Source organism: Coregonus clupeaformis, chromosome 38 (assembly GCF_020615455.1).
Source record: "Coregonus clupeaformis isolate EN_2021a chromosome 38, ASM2061545v1, whole genome shotgun sequence".
Classification (NCBI taxonomy): Eukaryota; Metazoa; Chordata; class Actinopteri; order Salmoniformes; family Salmonidae; genus Coregonus; species Coregonus clupeaformis.
In genome coordinates, this window is record NC_059229.1 from 3,801,403 (window position 1) to 3,821,544 (window position 20,142).

The window sequence follows — 20,142 nt, forward strand, 5'->3', positions numbered from 1 at the left end:
AACAGCCTACAAGGAGTTTTACTCTGATGTCTGCTGCCTGCATGGCTGGACGAACCAAGTCTCGGGCCCTGGGAAAAAATATTTAAAAGGCCCGCCTCTTGGCATGGGAGATTTTTATAGTGCAATTTAAGCTAATTTCCTGCAATTCTACACATAGTTTGTCATGGGGCAGAGATATTTTTGGTTGCTGCAGCTTTAAAGCTAATATCCTGCAATTCTACACATTTTCCCATGAGGCAGAGAAAACCTTTCAGTTTTAAAGCATAAATTACAGTGCATTTTATTTATCATTATTATTAATTGGTTTGTTTTTTAAAAACATATTTTGAGATCTGGCCGTGGACCCCCTGTAGTACCTCTGTGGACCCCTCACGTTGAGAACCCCTAATGCATATGATAAATGGATAAGTTGTAAATGTAGAGCAATAATCAATTGATTGGAATAATTTGACTGACAGCAATGTCATCCAACCACTACGAGAACCAGGGTCATGCTAGAAGGGATCCAGCTTTTGTCAAATTAACGTGTAAATTAGTTTTTATTTTGTTGCATTTTAGCTAACCCTAACCCCTTTTCTAACCTTAACCTAATTATCCTAACCTGATACGTTAATTTTCCTAACCTGCTGCGTAAATTCTCCTAACCTGCTACGAAAAGTCAAATCTGACGTTATTTTGACAAAAGCTGGATACCTTCTAGCCATTACCCCGAGGAAATGGGAGAACCAGGGTGTTTTCCTATTACTTTTAGTGGTTAGTGACTTTTAGTGAACAGAGATTGACAGCCAATCGGTTGACAGAGAAATTATTGACATAAAAATGCTCCAATGACATGAAGACAAACGATTGACTTCGCCCCAAAATGATCCAATCAAAGTTAAGAAGAGGGCGGGGTGAAAAAGGGTGGGTAGCAACAGTTGCCCGGGTGAGGACGAGGCGCCATAGTCACGGTAGTCGTGGCGACAAGAACCAAGCAACGAGAATCAACAACAACAACAACAACCACAACCAGTATCATTAAGAAACAAACTTTAACGCCAAAACCAGGAATATTCCAGGGGGAATTTGAGGTGAATAAGCAACACCATTATTAAACCGTCGTCTGATGTTTATCTCTGAATAATTTTGTGAAGATGTATAACGTTTTATTGCTTTTATCTAGCATTAAAAGGCAATAGTGTGGCAGAGATGGAATAGTAGTGGTCCCAGCTAGTTGCTAACCGCTTTCCATACGCAGACGGTTGTTATGACGATGTCAAATCTGTGATAGGAGTACAAAATGGCGGGTGTTGTAATATGAGAATGTTGTACTTTTAGTTGTGGAAATGTTTGTTGACAAAGCTTTTAACATGAAAAATAATTCTTAAACTTCACGAAAGAGGCATACTTGTCGCATGTTCACGGATACTTTTACTTAGGAAATTAATTTTGATTTTCGAACTCTTTTTATCTAATTGCAAAACAGACATAAGGGTCAGTATGTGTAAACGAATGTGTCATCATGTTGATCGTTATTTTATATCTCTGAAAAAGTTTTCTTTCTAGTAAAAGTGGTCGGCCGGCCCCGTACTGTGCAATGTGTGCCAGATCATATGCTCTGCTGGCCTCGCCATGGCTGTCACGCAGGGAGGGAGGGTGGCTTCAAGGGGTGGCTGAGCCTATCGGTGGGATTGACATGACCTGAAGCCAATGGAGAAGCAATATTTAGAAGCTTACACCAATGGCAACTGGCAATGGCAACTGGTTAAAATATGATATGATATGCGTGGAGAGAAGGGGCGTTTTCTGTGTGCTGTTGCTATCAGAAAACGTTGGGGAGGGTGCAGTGTGTGTGTTCGTGTGTGCTACACAGTTCAGAAATCCTCACGTGGCATATTCTACTAGTGAAAACTTGTCATTATCAAATGTATAGCATAGTTAAAGGGCCTACATGCAATAATTTAATGGAATATAAATATTATAATAATTTGTCAGAGCTCACACCACCCACATCTCAGTGCTTTAGATCAGGGTTTCCCAAACTCTGTCCTGGGCCCCCCCTGTGTGCACATTTAGTTTTTTGCCCTAGCACTACACAGCTGATTCAAATAACCAACTCATCAAGCTTTGATCATTTGAATCCGCTGTTTAGTGCTAGGGCAAAAAAACTAAACGTGCACCCGGGGGGCTACGCAGACGTCCCAAGACTTGCATCCAACAGGAATAAACTTAGTGTGCCTCTCAGCCTCAGACAAAAGACTCACTTCCGCACTGGTTTCTGTCCACCTTTCTCAGTGTGCTTTCACAAGAGGTGGCCTGAAGTGTGTTGAGAAAGGTTTAGAGAGTGTGGTGACACAAGTCTACACATTGTATCTGTGTGTGTCATAACCAACTCCTTCCCTTGTCCTTCCCCCAGAGTGGTGGTCTTGGTCCAGCTGTGGCGGTAGTCATGGCGACCCCAGGCTACACAGAAGAGCTCCAGCCGGCCCCCCAGCGCAACGCTGTCACCATAGCAACACAATCAGCCACGCCCTCCCGCTCCACGCCAACCCAGTTCAACCAGTCAGTGTCCATCGTCTCCACAACCGGACAGGACAAACCTCCTGCTCAAACCACGCCCACCAAGGCCCAGAACCAGAAGACAGTGGTTCTGGCCACGCCTTCTCAGACTCAGTTTGTTACCACGGAGATCCAGAGTTCTGCCACTCAGCATAGTAACGGACAGAGTTCCACACCACAGTACATCGTAGTAACCGTTACAGGTGAGGCGTAAACACGCTCTCTCTCTCTCTCTCTCTCTCTCTCTCTTTCAGATGTGTGTAGTTGACATGATGAAACATGTCTATTCTACCATAGCCACACCTTCCTCTCCTGACAACTGTTACCATGGTTATCTACCAGACCTGTAGGACAGGCTCTCTGAGGTCCGGGTTGGCCTGTTTTACTAACCCAATGGAAACCTAAAAACACCATTGTAATTGAACCTGTATTAGGCCATTTAGCAGACACTTTAATTAAAAGCAACAGAGACATTTTTTTGGCCTCAGCGGGCTTTGAACCCACAACGTCATGCCAACTGGTCCACCTTTAAGGAAAGGGGAATACCAAGTCAGTTGTACTGAATGCATTCAACTGAAATGTGTCTTCCGCCATTTAACCCAACCCCTCTGAATCAGAGAGGTGCAGGGGGCTTCCTTAATCGACATCCACGTCATCGGCGCCCGGGGAACAGTGGGTTTTTACCTTGTCAGCTCGGGGATTCGATCCAGCAACCTTTCGGTTACTGGCCCAACGCTCCTACCCGCCAGGCTAACTGTGCTGTAGGAGTACTGTAGGAGTGAAATACTGGCATATGGCAAACCTTTCTACTACTAATCTCGGAAACTCAGAACAAAAATCTTGTTTACGTCAGATGCTCGATTAAGTTCTGTCCACTAGAGATTATTCTACTACCTACCATCAGTAGGCCTGTACGCTACCTAACAGTCTTTGGGACAGGACGTTTGTGTATGATTTTATTTATTTATTTAAAAACACAATTCCACCACACACATGGATGTGCATTTAAAATCATTGAGGACAACACAATAACGTTTTAACAACGTATTTCCATTGTAGTCCCACAGTGTACTGTAAAGTTGACAGAGTAGTTAACAGACATACTGTGTGGGGTTTATTTGCAGGGTGTCTATTAGTAGAGCAGCAGCAGCTAGCCTGTCAGCCTGCCAGGGTGTTAGTATCAGGTAACACTGGTGTCACCTGGCCTGGCCTGCTGGACTCACACCACAGAGACAGACACACACTGGTGTCGCCTGGCCTGGCCTGCTGCACTCACACCACAGAGACAGACACACACTGGTGTCACCTGGCCTGGCCTGTTCACTCACACCACAGAGACTGACACACACTAGTGTCACCTGGCCTGGCCTGCTTTACTCACACCACAGAGACAGACACACTGGTGTCACCTGGCCAGGCCTGTTCCACTCACACCACAGAGACAGACACACACTAGTGTCACCTGGCCTGGCCTGCTCTACTCACACCACAGAGACAGACAGACACTAGTGTCACCTGGCCTGCTGCACTCACACCACAGAGACAGACACACTGATGTCCCCTGGCCTGGCCTGCTGCACTCACACCACAGAGACAGACACACTGGTGTCACCTGGCCTGGCCTGCTCGACTCACACCACAGAGACAGACACACTGGTGTCAACTGGCCTGGCCTGTTGCACTCACACCACAGAGACAGACACACTGGTGTCACCTGGCCTGGCCTGTTCCACTCACACCACAGAGACAGACACATACTGGTGTCGGCTGGCCTGGCCTGCTCCACTCACACCACAGAGACAGACACACTAGTGTCACCTGGCCTGGCCTGCTCCACTCACACCACAGAGACAGACACACACTAGTGTCACCTGGCCTGGCCTGCTCCACTCACACCACAGAGACAGACACACTGGTGTCACCTGGCCTGGCCTGCTCCACTCACACCACAGAGACCGACACACACTGGTGTCACCTGGTCTGGCCTGCTCCACTCACACCACAGAAACAGACACACTGGTGTCACCTGGCCTGGCCTGCTCCACTCACACCACAGAGACAGACACACTGGTGTCACCTGGCCTGGCCTGCTCCACTCACACCACAGAGACAGACACACACTGGTGTCACCTGGTCTGGCCTGCCTCACTCACACCACAGAGACCGACACACACTAGTGTCACCTGGTCTGGCCTGGTCTACTCACACCACAGAGACCGACACACACTAGTGTCACCTGGTCTGGCCTGCTCTACTCACACCACAGAGACAGACACACACTAGTGTCACCTGGTCTGGCCTGGTCCACTCACACCACAGAGACCGACACACACTAGTGTCACCTGGTCTGGCCTGGTCCACTCACACCACAGAGACCGACACACACTAGTGTCACCTGGTCTGGCCTGGTCCACTCACACCACAGAGACCGACACACACTAGTGTCACCTGGTCTGGCCTGCTCCACTCACACCACAGAGACCGACACACACTAGTGTCACCTGGTCTGGCCTGGTCTACTCACACCACAGAGACCGACACACACTAGTGTCACCTGGTCTGGCCTGGTCCACTCACACCACAGAGACAGACACACACTAGTGTCACCTGGTCTGGCCTGGTCCACTCACACCACAAAAACAGACACACTGGGACTAGAGATACAACTCTCTCTCTCTCTTTCACCCTTTTTTCCCCTCAATCCCCGTCTCTTTATCTCTCTCCCTCCGCCTCTCTCTCTCTCTCTCAGTATTCATCACGCACTAGTAACATGTAGATAGAGATGGGGAAAAGACAGTGACAGGAAGAGTAGAGTGGAGGGATCACCAAATATATGAACAGTAATAAATCACAAAAGTCAACATTTTGCTCTGTCCACCCTCCCTCTCTTCCATCCCTCCCACTATCTCCTCACCTGATACCTGTGTTTATATGATGGGGGGATTGTTCCCTCCATCTAGGGAGATTAACTGTCCAAGGCCTCCCCCTGCCTGCATCATATAAGGATGGAGGGGAGAGATGGCCAGCCCTCTGTCCTCTCTTCATCTTTCCATCTCTCTCTCTGTCTGTCCTAAGAGCTATGTTCTACAGTAACTGCTGTTATAGTTTGGAGACAGAGTATCGTGAGTACTGAAAGCTTGTTTCAGGGTTTATTATGTGGATGTTGTTGATGATTTGATATTTGATGAAGTTTTAGACATCTGATAGTTTCTATTTCTCTCTCTCTCCTTCCCATCTTACTCCTGCTACACTTTATCTCTCTCTCTCTCTCTCTCTCTCTCTCTCTCTCTCTCTCTCTCTCTCTCTCTCTCTCTCTCTCTCTCTCTCTCTCTCTCTCTCTCTCTCTCTCTCTCTCTCTCTCTCTATAGAGGGTTCTCTCCATTCTAGTGACAGTGTATCAGAGTCCAGTCCTCCAGTAGCTGTGTTTCAGACAGGGGTCCCCACCCAGGTAGTACAGCAGACCACCCAACAGGTACGCTACAGACACACACACACCTGCACGTATGCACACACCTGACGCACATACACACACACACACACACCTGCTCATACACACACCTGACACACACACACACACATCTGACATACACACAATAAATTGGAGGGAGGGAGGGAGGGAGGGTGGAGGGGAGGGGAGGGAGGGAGATAGTTGGGAAGGAGAGACAGGGGTGTTGTGATGGGGCGAAGGTTTCTAAAAGAGAAGGAGATGTTAATGTTGTGTGTTCATGTTAATTCTCCTGAGCCTATTAAATGAATGAGTTACTTCTTTGTCTCTCACTGGGTGCAGCAGCAGCATGTTTACTCTAGTCAGGTTCAGTATGTGGAGGGAGAAGACGCTTCTTACACCACCGCCTCTACCATGTGAGTAGTACACACACACACACACACACACACACACACACACACACCTAACACACACACACACACACACACACACACACACACACACACCCTTCATACCATGGAGATGTGTATTATTTTCTCTCTCCCTCCCTCCCTCTATCCCTCTCTCCCTCCCTCCCTCTATCCCTCTCTCCCTCTCTCCCTCTCTCCCTCTCTCCCTCTCTCCCTCTCTCCCTCTCTCCCTCTCTCCCTCCCTCCCTCTATCCCTCTATCCCTCCCTCTATCCCTCTCTCCCTCTATCCCTCCCTCCCTCTATCCCTCCCTCCAGTCGTTCTGGCAGCTACCCGTACTCCGACTCCCCCCTCTACTCCCAGACCCCTCCCTCTTCCTCCTCTTCCTACTACGAAGCCACGCCCACCTCGGGGTCACAGGTCACTAACTCCGTGACCTCACAGTCAGTCTCCATAACTGCGGCAACGGGAGGAGGAGGGAGTGGTTACGTCATCCAGGGCGGGTACGTATTGGGAGGGGGGGGCAGCGAAGGAGGAACCTACTCCAGTCACAACACCAGAGCAGCCCCTGCCACAGTGAGTGGGGAGTGTGTGTGTTTGTTCATAAACAAGTAACACCACTACTATTTCTGCATGTTGATTTGGACTTATCCCTCTAGTCTTCACCTATCCTCTCTCTCTCTCTCTCTCTCTCTCTCTCTCTCTCTCTCTCTCTCTCTCTCTCTCTCTCTCTCTCTCTCTCTCTCTCTCTGCCCCTCTTCCCTCCCTTCTCCCCCCTCCAGGTACAGTGGCTGCTAGATAACTATGAGGGTGCTGAGGGGGTCAGTCTGCCTCGCTGTACCCTCTACTGCCACTACCTCTTACACTGTCAGGAACACAAACTAGAACCTGTCAACGCTGCCTCCTTCGGCAAGCTCATCAGATCTGTCTTCATGGGGCTGAGGACAAGACGCCTGGGCACACGGTATGTACAGTACAGATATATACACACGTCTATATAACACACACACGTCTATATAACACACACGTCTATATAACACACACGTCTATATAACACACACGTCTATATAACACACACGTCTATATAACACACACGTCTATATAACACACACGTCTATATAACACACACGTCTATATAACACACACGTCTATATAACACACACGTCTATATAACACACACGTCTATGTAACACACAAGTTAAATACTGGCAGTGGCAACTCATGTAATATACATGTAATTGACATGTAACAATAATATGAATGTGTGTGTGTGTCAGAGGGAACTCTAAGTACCACTACTATGGTCTTCGTATCAAGGCCAGCTCCTCTCTACTCCGACTGATAGACGACCAGCAGCACCTAGCCATAAGACAGCAACCCTTCTCTCAGAAACACAGGTAGGGGGTGTGTCTTCCAGTTTGTATCTCTTCTCTCTCTCTCTCTCTCTCTCTCTCTCTCTCTCATTGGCGCCTGTAGTGTGACTGACAGCTGTTCTGTCCAATAGGATAAAGCCGGTGCAGAAGGTGGAGGGCATGACCAATGGGATGTCTCTGGGGGCGGGGCAGCAGCAGGGGGCAGGGCTCAGTGACATCTCAGCTCAGGTGCAGCAGTATCAGCAGTTCCTGGGTGAGTGGACAGGGACTAGGTACACACACACACACACACACACACACACACACACACACACACACACACACACAGGAGCGGAATAGCCTATCACCTGTCAGCCAACGCAAGAGCAGCTCCTCAAAAAGCTGGTACTGGAGTGAAATGTGCTTTTGTAAGCCCAGTCATTGCGCAACAAATAACAATTCTAAATGCAATCTCGTGTTAAAAACAGTTTTGATGGCCACGTTTAAAAATAACGATTCAATCTCAAGTCGTAATTAAAACGCGCCTCCCATTCGCCATTCGAGTGCATAGGCGTTAGTCAACACTAGGCAGGCTATCAGCGTCACCCTCCACTTGGAGTGCATAGGCGTTAGTCAACGCTAGGCAGGCTATCAGCGTCACCCACCACTTGGAGTGCATAGGCGTTAGTCAACACTAGGCAGGCTATCAGCGTCACCCACCACTTGGAGTGCATAGGCGTTAGTCAACGCTAGGCAGGCTATCAGCGTCACCCACCACTTGGAGTGCATAGGCGTTAGTCAACGCTAGGCAGGCTATCAGCGTCACCCTCCACTTGGAGTGCATAGGCGTTAGTCAACGCTAGGCAGGCTATCAGCGTCACCCACCACTTGGAGTGCATAGGCGTTAGTCAACACTAGGCAGGCTATCAGCGTCACCCACCACTTGGAGTGCATAGGCGTTAGTCAACACTAGGCAGGCTATCAGCGTCACCCACCACTTGGAGTGCATAGGCGTTAGTCAACGCTAGGCAGGCTATCAGCGTCACCCACCACTTGGAGTGCATAGGCGTTAGTCAACGCTAGGCAGGCTATCAGCGTCACCCACCACTTGGAGTGCATAGGCGTTAGTCAACGCTAGGCAGGCTATCAGCGTCACCCACCACTTGGAGTGCATAGGCGTTAGTCAACGCTAGGCAGGCTATCAGCGTCACCCACCACTTGGAGTGCATAGGCGTTAGTCAACGCTAGGCAGGCTATCAGCGTCACCCACCACTTGGAGTGCATAGGCGTTAGTCAACGCTAGGCAGGCTATCAGCGTCACCCACCACTTGGAGTGCATAGGCGTTAGTCAACGCTAGGCAGGCTATCAGCGTCACCCACCACTTGGAGTGCATAGGCGTTAGTCAACGCTAGGCAGGCTATCAGCGTCACCCACCACTTGGAGTGCATAGGCGTTAGTCAACGCTAGGCAGGCTATCAGCGTCACCCACCACTTGGAGTGCATAGGCGTTAGTCAACGCTAGGCAGGCTATCAGCGTCACCCACCACTTGGAGTGCATAGGCGTTAGTCAACGCTAGGCAGGCTATCAGCGTCACCCACCACTTGGAGTGCATAGGCGTTAGTCAACGCTAGGCAGGCTATCAGCGTCACCCACCACTTGGAGTGCATAGGCGTTAGTCAACGCTAGGCAGGCTATCAGCGTCACCCACCACTTGGAGTGCATAGGCGTTAGTCAACGCTAGGCAGGCTATCAGCGTCACCCACCACTTGGAGTGCATAGGCGTTAGTCAACGCTAGGCAGGCTATCAGCGTCACCCACCACTTGGAGTGCATAGGCGTTAGTCAACGCTAGGCAGGCTATCAGCGTCACCCACCACTTGGAGTGCATAGGCGTTAGTCAACGCTAGGCAGGCTATCAGCGTCACCCACCACTTGGAGTGCATAGGCGTTAGTCAACGCTAGGCAGGCTATCAGCGTCACCCACCACTTGGAGTGCATAGGCGTTAGTCAACGCTAGGCAGGCTATCAGCGTCACCCACCACTTGGAGTGCATAGGCGTTAGTCAACGCTAGGCAGGCTATCAGCGTCACCCACCACTTGGAGTGCATAGGCGTTAGTCAACGCTAGGCAGGCTATCAGCGTCACCCACCACTTGGAGTGCATAGGCGTTAGTCAACGCTAGGCAGGCTATCAGCGTCACCCACCACTTGGAGTGCATAGGCGTTAGTCAACGCTAGGCAGGCTATCAGCGTCACCCACCACTTGGAGTGCATAGGCGTTAGTCAACGCTAGGCAGGCTATCAGCGTCACCCACCACTTGGAGTGCATAGGCGTTAGTCAACGCTAGGAAGGCTATCAGCGTCACCCACCACTTGGAGTGCATAGGCGTTAGTCAACGCTAGGAAGGCTATCAGCGTCACCCACCACTTGGAGTGCATAGGCGTTAGTCAACACTAGGAAGGCTATCAGCGTCACCCACCACTTGGAGTGCATAGGCGTTAGTCAACGCTAGGCAGGCTATCAGCGTCACCCTCCACTTGGAGTGCATAGGCGTTAGTCAACACTAGGAAGGCTATCAGCGTCACCCACCACTTGGAGTGCATAGGCGTTAGTCAACGCTAGGCAGGCTATCAGCGTCACCCACCACTTGGAGTGCATAGGCGTTAGTCAACGCTAGGCAGGCTATCAGCGTCACCCACCACTTGGAGTGCATAGGCGTTAGTCAACACTAGGCAGGCTATCAGCGTCACCCACCACTTGGAGTGCATAGGCGTTAGTCAACACTAGGCAGGCTATCAGCGTCACCCACCACTTGGAGTGCATAGGCGTTAGTCAACACTAGGCAGGCTATCAGCGTCACCCACCACTTGGAGTGCATAGGCGTTAGTCAACACTAGGCAGGCTATCAGCGTCACCCACCACTTGGAGTGCATAGGCGTTAGTCAACACTAGGCAGGCTATCAGCGTCACCCACCACTTGGAGTGCATAGGCGTTAGTCAACACTAGGCAGGCTATCAGCGTCACCCACCACTTGGAGTGCATAGGCGTTAGTCAACGCTAGGCAGGCTATCAGGCACCCACCACTGAGTGCATAGGCGTCACCCACCACTTGGAGTGCATAGGCGTTAGTCAACACTAGGCAGGCTATCAGCGTCACCCACCACTTGGAGTGCATAGGCGTTAGTCAACACTAGGCAGGCTATCAGCGTCACCCACCACTTGGAGTGCATAGGCGTTAGTCAACACTAGGCAGGCTATCAGCGTCACCCACCACTTGGAGTGCATAGGCGTTAGTCAACACTAGGCAGGCTATCAGCGTCACCCACCACTTGGAGTGCATAGGCGTTAGTCAACACTAGGCAGGCTATCAGCGTCACCCACCACTTGGAGTGCATAGGCGTTAGTCAACACTAGGCAGGCTATCAGCGTCACCCACCACTTGGAGTGCATAGGCGTTAGTCAACGCTAGGCAGGCTATCAGCGTCACCCTCCACTTGGAGTGCATAGGCGTTAGTCAACGCTAGGCAGGCTATCAGCGTCACCCACCACTTGGAGTGCATAGGCGTTAGTCAACGCTAGGCAGGCTATCAGCGTCACCCACCACTTGGAGTGCATAGGCGTTAGTCAACGCTAGGCAGGCTATCAGCGTCACCCACCACTTGGAGTGCATAGGCGTTAGTCAACGCTAGGCAGGCTATCAGCGTCACCCACCACTTGGAGTGCATAGGCGTTAGTCAACGCTAGGCAGGCTATCAGCGTCACCCACCACTTGGAGTGCATAGGCGTTAGTCAACGCTAGGCAGGCTATCAGCGTCACCCACCACTTGGAGTGCATAGGCGTTAGTCAACGCTAGGCAGGCTATCAGCGTCACCCACCACTTGGAGTGCATAGGCGTTAGTCAACGCTAGGCAGGCTATCAGCGTCACCCACCACTTGGAGTGCATAGGCGTTAGTCAACGCTAGGCAGGCTATCAGCGTCACCCACCACTTGGAGTGCATAGGCGTTAGTCAACGCTAGGCAGGCTATCAGCGTCACCCACCACTTGGAGTGCATAGGCGTTAGTCAACGCTAGGCAGGCTATCAGCGTCACCCACCACTTGGAGTGCATAGGCGTTAGTCAACGCTAGGCAGGCTATCAGCGTCACCCACCACTTGGAGTGCATAGGCGTTAGTCAACGCTAGGCAGGCTATCAGCGTCACCCTCCACTTGGAGTGCATAGGCGTTAGTCAACACTAGGCAGGCTATCAGCGTCACCCACCACTTGGAGTGCATAGGCGTTAGTCAACACTAGGCAGGCTATCAGCGTCACCCACCACTTGGAGTGCATAGGCGTTAGTCAACGCTAGGCAGGCTATCAGCGTCACCCACCACTTGGAGTGCATAGGCGTTAGTCAACGCTAGGCAGGCTATCAGCGTCACCCTCCACTTGGCAGTAGAATTGTTTGAAACCTGTTTTACTTTACTTGCTTCAAAGTAGCCTTGACTAAATGAATCCATAGAAACGTTTATAAAGACTTCCTCATGCCATTAACCAGCATTTCTCTCCTGTTCTATTGGTTTTCACATCAACTTTCTTTCGTTGCCCAGAAGTCCAAGGCACCATCCTAGTCATATTAGCAACCCATCCTAGTTTCTATTAGATTCCCCCTAATTCTAAATTTCTAGCTGAGATTTTAATCTCTGTCACATATGGAACTTCTGGGATCAGGTGCGCTGTTTAGAACTGTGTTTTCCCGCGAATTGCATTTTGTAAAAGTTTGAAAATGACGTTTTTATTAACTGCTTCGTTACAGGAGTTGCATGTTCAATAATAGGCTATAGCCTTTTGACTGTAAAACTAGGCTTGCTATTGTTGCGTGTTTCCATTAATGAAAAATGTCCGTTCCTTGTATGCATGCATAGTATTTTCTGTTGGTCATGTCATTTTACTGTTTGGAAAAATGTTTACCGTTTGTTGACCAGTTAAAGAGTTAGTCGGCAGCAAAATTGACCGAAATGTGCATCCCTAGCGCACACACACACACACACACACACACACACACACACACACACACACACACACACACCCATAGTAACACACTGTCTCAGTATGTAAATAATGGCTTAAACATAGCTAGGAAACATACTGACCAATGTGATGCACACATATAAACACATTGTTAAATCATCAACATATAATTCCACACATAATAACACAACAATGTAAACATGTTGTTGTTGTCCAGACGCGTCACGGGCGCTGCCTGAGTTCCCAGAGTTGGATCTGCAGGACGGACCTCTTCCAGACGGGATCATTCCAGAACACATCACAGCCTTCCAACAGCTCTACAGGGAACACTGTGAGGTATACATTCTACTACGCACTGCTGGCTTATGTCAGTCTTATGAAGTGTTGTGTATATTATGCAGGGCTATGTCTGTCTTGATTGAGCTAATGTTAATGATGATGAGTTGAGAAGTTGAATCAGGTGTGTTAGTTCCAGGACCAGGATTGGGAAACACTGTGTTAGTCTATTGTAGTGTAATGAAAATGTAGTGTTTATGTCAGTCTAATGTAGTGTTTATGTCAGTCTAATGTAGTGCTATGTCAGTCTAATGTAGTGCTTTGTCAGTCTAATGTAGTGTTATGTCTGTCTAATGTAGTGCTTTGTCAGTCTAATGTAGTGTTATGTCAGTCTAATGTAGTGTTATGTCAGTCTAATGTAGTTTTATGTCAGTCTAATGTAGTGTTATGTCTGTCTAATGTAGTGTTTTGTCTGTCTAATGTAGTCTTATGTTAGTCTAATGTAGTGCTTTGTCTAATGTAGGTCTATGTCCAGTTATGTGGGTCAAATGTCATGTTATTTTAGTCTAATGTAGTGTTATGACTTTCTATCTTTCATGTCTGTTAAAGTACTATGTCAGTCTACAGGTGTGTTATGTCAGTCTAATGTAGTGTAATATCAGACAAATGTAGAGTTTTATCATTCTTACGTAGTGCTATGTCAGTCTCACGTAGTGCTATGTCAGTCTCACGTAGTGCTATGTCAGTCTCACGTAGTGCGCTATGTCAGTCTCACGTAGTGCTATGTCAGTCTCACGTAGTGCTATGTCAGTCTCACGTAGTGCTATGTCAGTCTCACGTAGTGCTATGTCAGTCTCACGTAGTGCGCTATGTCAGTCTCACGTAGTGCTATGTCAGTCTCACGTAGTGCTATGTCAGTCTCACGTAGTGCTATGTCAGTCTCACGTAGTGCTATGTCAGTCTCACGTAGTGCTATGTCATGTCTGTGCAGGCCATTCTCGATGTGATGGTGAACCTGCAGTTCACTCTGGTGGAGACACTGTGGAAAACCTTCTGGAGGTTCAGCGAGAGCATCGACGCAGACACACTCAGCGTGTGAGTGAAACACACACGCACACACATTCTACGTGTCACACATTACATTATAACACACGCAATCTAACAAATATTGTGTGTGTCTCTCCAGTCATGGTGAGTCAGAGGAGCGTCTACCTAAGTGGTACCTGGTGGTGCTGTGTAAGTACCAGCCTGTTCTTCACTGGACCAGAGACTGTGACAACACACTGTACCAGGCCCTGGTGGAGATCCTCATACCTGACGTACTACGACCCATCCCCAGTGAGTTATGACATAGGGCTACATAACATGACATTAGGGCTACATAACATGACATTAGAGCTACATAACACGATATTAGAGCTACATAACATGACATTAGAGCTACATAACATGACATTAGAGCTACATAACACGACATTAGAGCTACATAACATGACATTAGAGCTACTTAACATGACATTAGAGCTACATAACACGACATTAGAGCTACATAACACGACATTAGAGCTACATAACACGACATTAGAGCTACATAACACGACATTAGAGCTACATAACACAACATTAGAGCTACATAACACGACATTAGAGCTACATAACACGACATTAGAGCTACATAACACGACATTAGAGCTACATAACACGACATTAGAGCTACATAACACGACATTAAAGCTACATAACACGACATTAGAGCTACATAACACGACATTAGAGCTACATAACACGACATAGGGCTATCATAAGTTGAATGCACCAATTTGTAAGTCGCTCTGGATAAGAGCGTCTGCTAAATGATGTAAATGGCCATAACACAACATAGGTCTACATAACATGACATTAGAGCTACATAACACTTAATGACAGTACATACAGTAACTACACATGTAATATGTCTTTTAAAACATGACTACCTTATTTTTCTCTCTCTCTCTGTCAGGTGCCTTAACTCAAGCCATCCGTAACTTTGCCAAGAGTCTGGAGAGCTGGCTGACCAGCGCCATGATGAACATACCAGAGGAGATGGTCCGCATCAAGGTGTGATCTCGCACACACACACACACACACACACAATACAAACACTCTTCCACAAAACTACATTTCCTCTCCCCCCTAACCTCCCCTTTTCTCCCCTCCTCTCCCGTCTCCCCCTCCCCCTCTCCTCTCCTCCAGGTGGTGTGTGCGGGGGCGTTTGCCCAGACGCTGCGGCGCTACACCAGTCTAAACCACCTGACCCAGGCAGCCAGGGCCGTCCTCCAGAACACAGCCCAGGTCAATCAGATGCTGAGTGACCTCAACAGGGTTGACTTCACCAACGTACAGGTACGTCTGTCTGGATACCTATTGATCACTCTGTCTTTCGCTCTGTCTCTCTCTCTCTCTCTGTGACCTCAACAGGGTGGAGTTCACCAAGCTACAGGCCTGTCTATCTGTTTCATTCTCTCTTGATCTATCTGAATACCTCTTTCTCTCTTCTCTCTCTCTCTCTACCTCCCTCTCTACCTCCCTCTCTGTCTGCCTCTCTCTCTACCTCTCTGTCTACCTCTCTCTGTCTACCTGTCTGTCTCCCTCTCTCTGTCTACCTGTCTGTCTCCCTCTCTCTGTCTCCCTCTCTGTCTACCTCCCTCTCTGTCTACCTCCCTCTCTGTCTCCCTCTCTCTGTCTCCCTCTCTGTCTACATGTCTGTCAAGGCACAGATCTGTTCCTCTCTACCTTGCTCTCTCTCTCTCCAACCTATAAGTCTGAACCCCTCCCTCCCTCCCTCCCTCCCCTCTTCCCCCCTCCCTCCCCTCTTCCCCCCTCTAGGAGCAGGCGTCGTGGGTGTGTCGTTGTGATGATGGTGTGGTCCAGAGGTTGGAGCAGGACTTTAAGCAGACGTTACAACAACATAACTCTCTGGAGCAGTGGGCTGCCTGGTTGGACGGCGTGGTCTCCCAGGTCCTAAAGCCCTACCAACACAGCCCTGCAGCCTTCCCCAAGGCTGCCAAGCTCTTCCTGCTGCGATGGAGCTTCTACAGGTGAGAGAGAGAGAGAGGTGGGGAGAGAGGTGAGGGAGGGGAGAGGTGAGGGAGGGAAGACAGAGGGCGGGGAGAGAGGGGAGAGAGGTAGGAGAGAGGGGGGGAGAGAGGTAGGAGAGAGGGGAGAGCGAGAGGAGAGAGGGGAGAGAGAGAGGGAGGGGAGACAGAGGGGGAGAGGAGAGGGGGGAGAGAGGGGGAGGGAGGGAGAGAGGGGGAGAGGAGAGGGGGGAGGGAGAGAGGGGAGAGGAGAGGGGGAGGGAGAGAGGGGGAGGGAGGGAGGGGAGAGGAGAGGGGGAGGGAGGGAGGGAGAGGAGAGGAGAGGGGGGAGGGAGGGGAGAGGAGAGGGGAAAGAGAGAGGGAGGGGAGACAAAGGGAGGGGAGAGAGGGGGGAAAGGAGAGGGAGAGAGGGAGGGAGGGAGGGGGGAGAGGAGAGGGGGAGAGAGAGGGAGGGGAGAGGGGGAGGGAGGGAGGGAGGGAGGGAGGGGAGAGGAGAGGGGGAGAGAGGGGAAGAGAGGAGAGGGGAAGAGAGGAGAGGGGGAGAGAGAGGGAGGGAGGGGAGAGGGGGAATATAAAAAGGAGATTTGAAGAAAGAGAAAGTGAAGCAAAAGTTAAGAGTTTTTAGAAGCTGTCAATAAATGAAACCAAATCTACATTTGGCTCATTGATTAGAATGTATATTCCCCCCCTCTTCCTCTCCACTCTATCTCTCTGTCTCGCTCTACCCCCCAGTTCCATGGTGATCAGGGACTTGACTCTGCGTAGTGCTGCCAGCTTCGGCTCCTTCCACCTGATCAGACTGCTTTATGATGAGTACATGTACTACCTGATAGAACACAGAGTGGCCCAGGCTAAAGGAGAGACACCCATCGCTGTCATGGGAGAGGTACACACACAAACACACACAGTTGCGAGCAAGCAAGCATGTACATGGACTCAAGGGCACATAAACACACATACTGACACACATGATACATTGCTTATTGTCTCTCTCTCTCTCTCTCTCTCTCTCTCTCTCTCTCTCTCTCTCTCTCTCTCTCTCTCTCTCTCTCTCTCTCTCTCTCTCTCTCTCTCTCTCTCTCTCTCTCTCTCTCTCTCTCTCTCTCAATTTCAATTCAATTCAATGTAAGGGCTTTATTGGCATGGGAAACGTGTGTTTACATTGCCAAAGCAAGTGAAGTAGATAGTAAACAAAAGTGAAATAAACAATAAATATGAATATCTCTCCCTCAGTTTGCCAGTGTGGGCAGGAGTCTGAACTTTCAGGATCCTGATAAAGGTAAATGCTTCATCTCTATATTATACTTCAATCCTTCCAATGTATTATATCTGAAATAATGTGGGCACAATAAACCTGGACTGATTTGAAAAGGTTAATATACAGTTGAAGTCGGAAGTTAGGTTGGACCCAAGTTAAACAATTTAAAGACGATGCTACCAAATACTAATTGAGTGTATGTAAACTTCTGACCCACTGGGAATGTGATGAAATAAATAAAAGCTGAAATAAATAAATCATTCTCTCTACTATTATTCTGACATTTCACATTCTTAAAATAAAGTGGTGATCCTAACTGACCTAAGACAGGGAATTTTTACTAGGATTAAATGTCAGGAATTGTGAAAAACTGAGTTTAAATGTGTGTGTGTCTGTCTGTGTGTCTCAGATGAGGAAGATGATGAGGAGGAGGAGAGTGATGAAGAGGGGGTAGAGATGACCATGCCGTCTAACTCCGCTGGTCTGGGAGAGGGGGAGTCGTCACTGGAGCCACCCATCAAGCTAGCCAGGACTGACCCCTGAGGACTGTTCAATACCACACACACACTGACCCAACACACTGACCCCTGAGGACTATTCAATACCACACACACACTGACCCAACACACTGACCCCTGAGGACTGTTCAATACCACACACACACTGACCCAACACACACTGACCCCTGAGGACTGTTCAATACCACACACACAGTGACTCACACACACTGACCCAACACACTGACCCCTGAGGACTGTTCAATACCACACACACAGTGACCCAACACACTGACCCCTGAGGACTGTTCAATACCACACACACAGTGACTCACACACACTGACCCAACACACTGACCCCTGAGGACTGTTCAATACCACACACACACTGACCCAACACACTGACCCCTGAGGACTGTTCAATACCACACACACAGTGACTCACACACACTGACCCAACACACTGACCCCTGAGGACTGTTCAATACCACACACACACACTGACCCCTGAGGACTGTTCAATACCACACACACAGTGACTCACACACACTGACCCAACACACTGACCCCTGAGGACTGTTCAATACCACACACACAGTGACTCACACACACTGACCCAACACACACGCACACTGACAACTTAAATCACACACTCTCGACTTAGCCGTTGGCTAACATGACACACACACACCCTCAATAACACACTCATCCTTTGCCTTAATGATAGTTTGCTATGAGCCCATTTGTGTTCCCAATGCCATTAAGTTCCTTATCTGTTCCTGCAACCTAACCTCACACACTCTGTCTGCACCTTGATCTCTCTGGAGAGGTGTGTGTGTGTGGACGTGTGGATGTGGGGGTGTGTGTGTGTGTGTGTGTGTGTGTGGACATGTTTTACTATTCTTGTGGGGACCAGAAGCCCCCACAAGAATAGTAAACAAACAAATATTTGACCAACTGGGGACATTTTGTTAGTCCCCACAAGGTCAAATGCTATTTCTAGGAGGTTAAGGTTAGAATTAGTGTTAGGGTTAGAATTACATTAAGGGTTAGGAGCTAGGGTAAGTTTTAGGGTTAGGGTTAATGTTAGGTTTTTGGGTTAAGGTTAGCTGTACAAGACTGTGTGTGTGTGAGAGAAGGAGAGAGAGAGGTTTCACAGCTTGCCTTCCTACTGACACTTTACCTTTTCAGCTCTCAGTTGTCATGGTTCCTCATTGTTCCTCATCATTGCCTTCATTGTGACATAAGAGACAGTAACCCCTTCACTAGACACACTAGTCCTTCATTGTGACATAAGACACAGTAACACCTTCACTAGACACACTAGTCCTTCATTGTGACATAAGAGACAGTAACACCTTCACTAGACACACTAGTCCTTCATTGTGACATAAGAGACAGTAACACCTTCACTACACACTAGTCCTTCATTGTGACATAAGAGACAGTAACACCTTCACTACACACTAGTCCTTCATTGTGACATAAGAGACAGTAACACCTTCACTAGACACACTAGTCCTTCATTGTGACATAAGAGACAGTAACACCTTCACTAAACACACTAGTCCTTCATTGTGACATAAGAGACAGTAACCCCTTCACTAGACACACTAGTCCTTCATTGTGACATAAGAGACAGTAACACCTTCACTAGACACACTAGTCCTTCATTGTGACATAAGAGACAGTAACACCTTCACTAAACACACTAGTCCTTCATTGTGACATAAGAGACAGTAACCCCTTCACTAGACACACTAGTCCTTCATTGTGACATAAGACACAGTAACCCCTTCACTAGACACACTAGTCCTTCATTGTGACATAAGAGACAGTAACACCTTCACTAGACACACTAGTCCTTCATTGTGACATAAGAGACAGTAACACCTTCACTACACACTAGTCCTTCATTGTGACATAAGAGACAGTAACCCCTTCACTAGACACACTAGTCCTTCATTGTGACATAAGAGACAGTAACCCCTTCACTAGACACACTAGTCCTTCATTGTGACATAAGAGACAGTAACCTCTTCACTAGACACACTAGTCCTTCATTGTGACATAAGAGACAGTAACCCCTTCACTAGACACTAGTCTGGGGTAACGGTCTGTTTCAGATTTTACCAATTTATCTTATCCCACCAATTAACATTACCCCTAGTTTGGCAACTCGTTGTTGTTGGATGCATAAACAGTCTTGTACAAACACAGTGGCCGAGATTCAATCCGAAGTGTATTGTAGCACGCTTGACATTTTAAAGGTAATTTCCG

General features: G+C 48.7%; 1 protein-coding gene across 1 annotated transcript; it reads left to right on the forward strand.

Moving 5' to 3' along the window:
* The first annotated feature begins 917 nt into the window (after positions 1-917).
* Positions 918-17,982, forward strand: LOC121534337 (MHC class II regulatory factor RFX1). The gene is made up of 17 exons (XM_041840985.2): positions 918-1,070; positions 2,396-2,741; positions 5,907-6,010; positions 6,326-6,399; positions 6,710-6,968; positions 7,175-7,356; positions 7,670-7,789; positions 7,897-8,018; positions 12,975-13,093; positions 14,025-14,128; positions 14,220-14,371; positions 15,033-15,130; positions 15,266-15,415; positions 15,899-16,110; positions 16,840-16,993; positions 17,341-17,386; positions 17,775-17,982. Exons 2-17 carry the CDS (start codon positions 2,429-2,431, stop codon positions 17,906-17,908), a joined length of 2,343 nt encoding a protein of 780 aa, XP_041696919.1. The 5' UTR covers positions 918-1,070; positions 2,396-2,428; the 3' UTR covers positions 17,909-17,982.
* Positions 17,983-20,142: the final 2,160 nt, after the last annotated feature.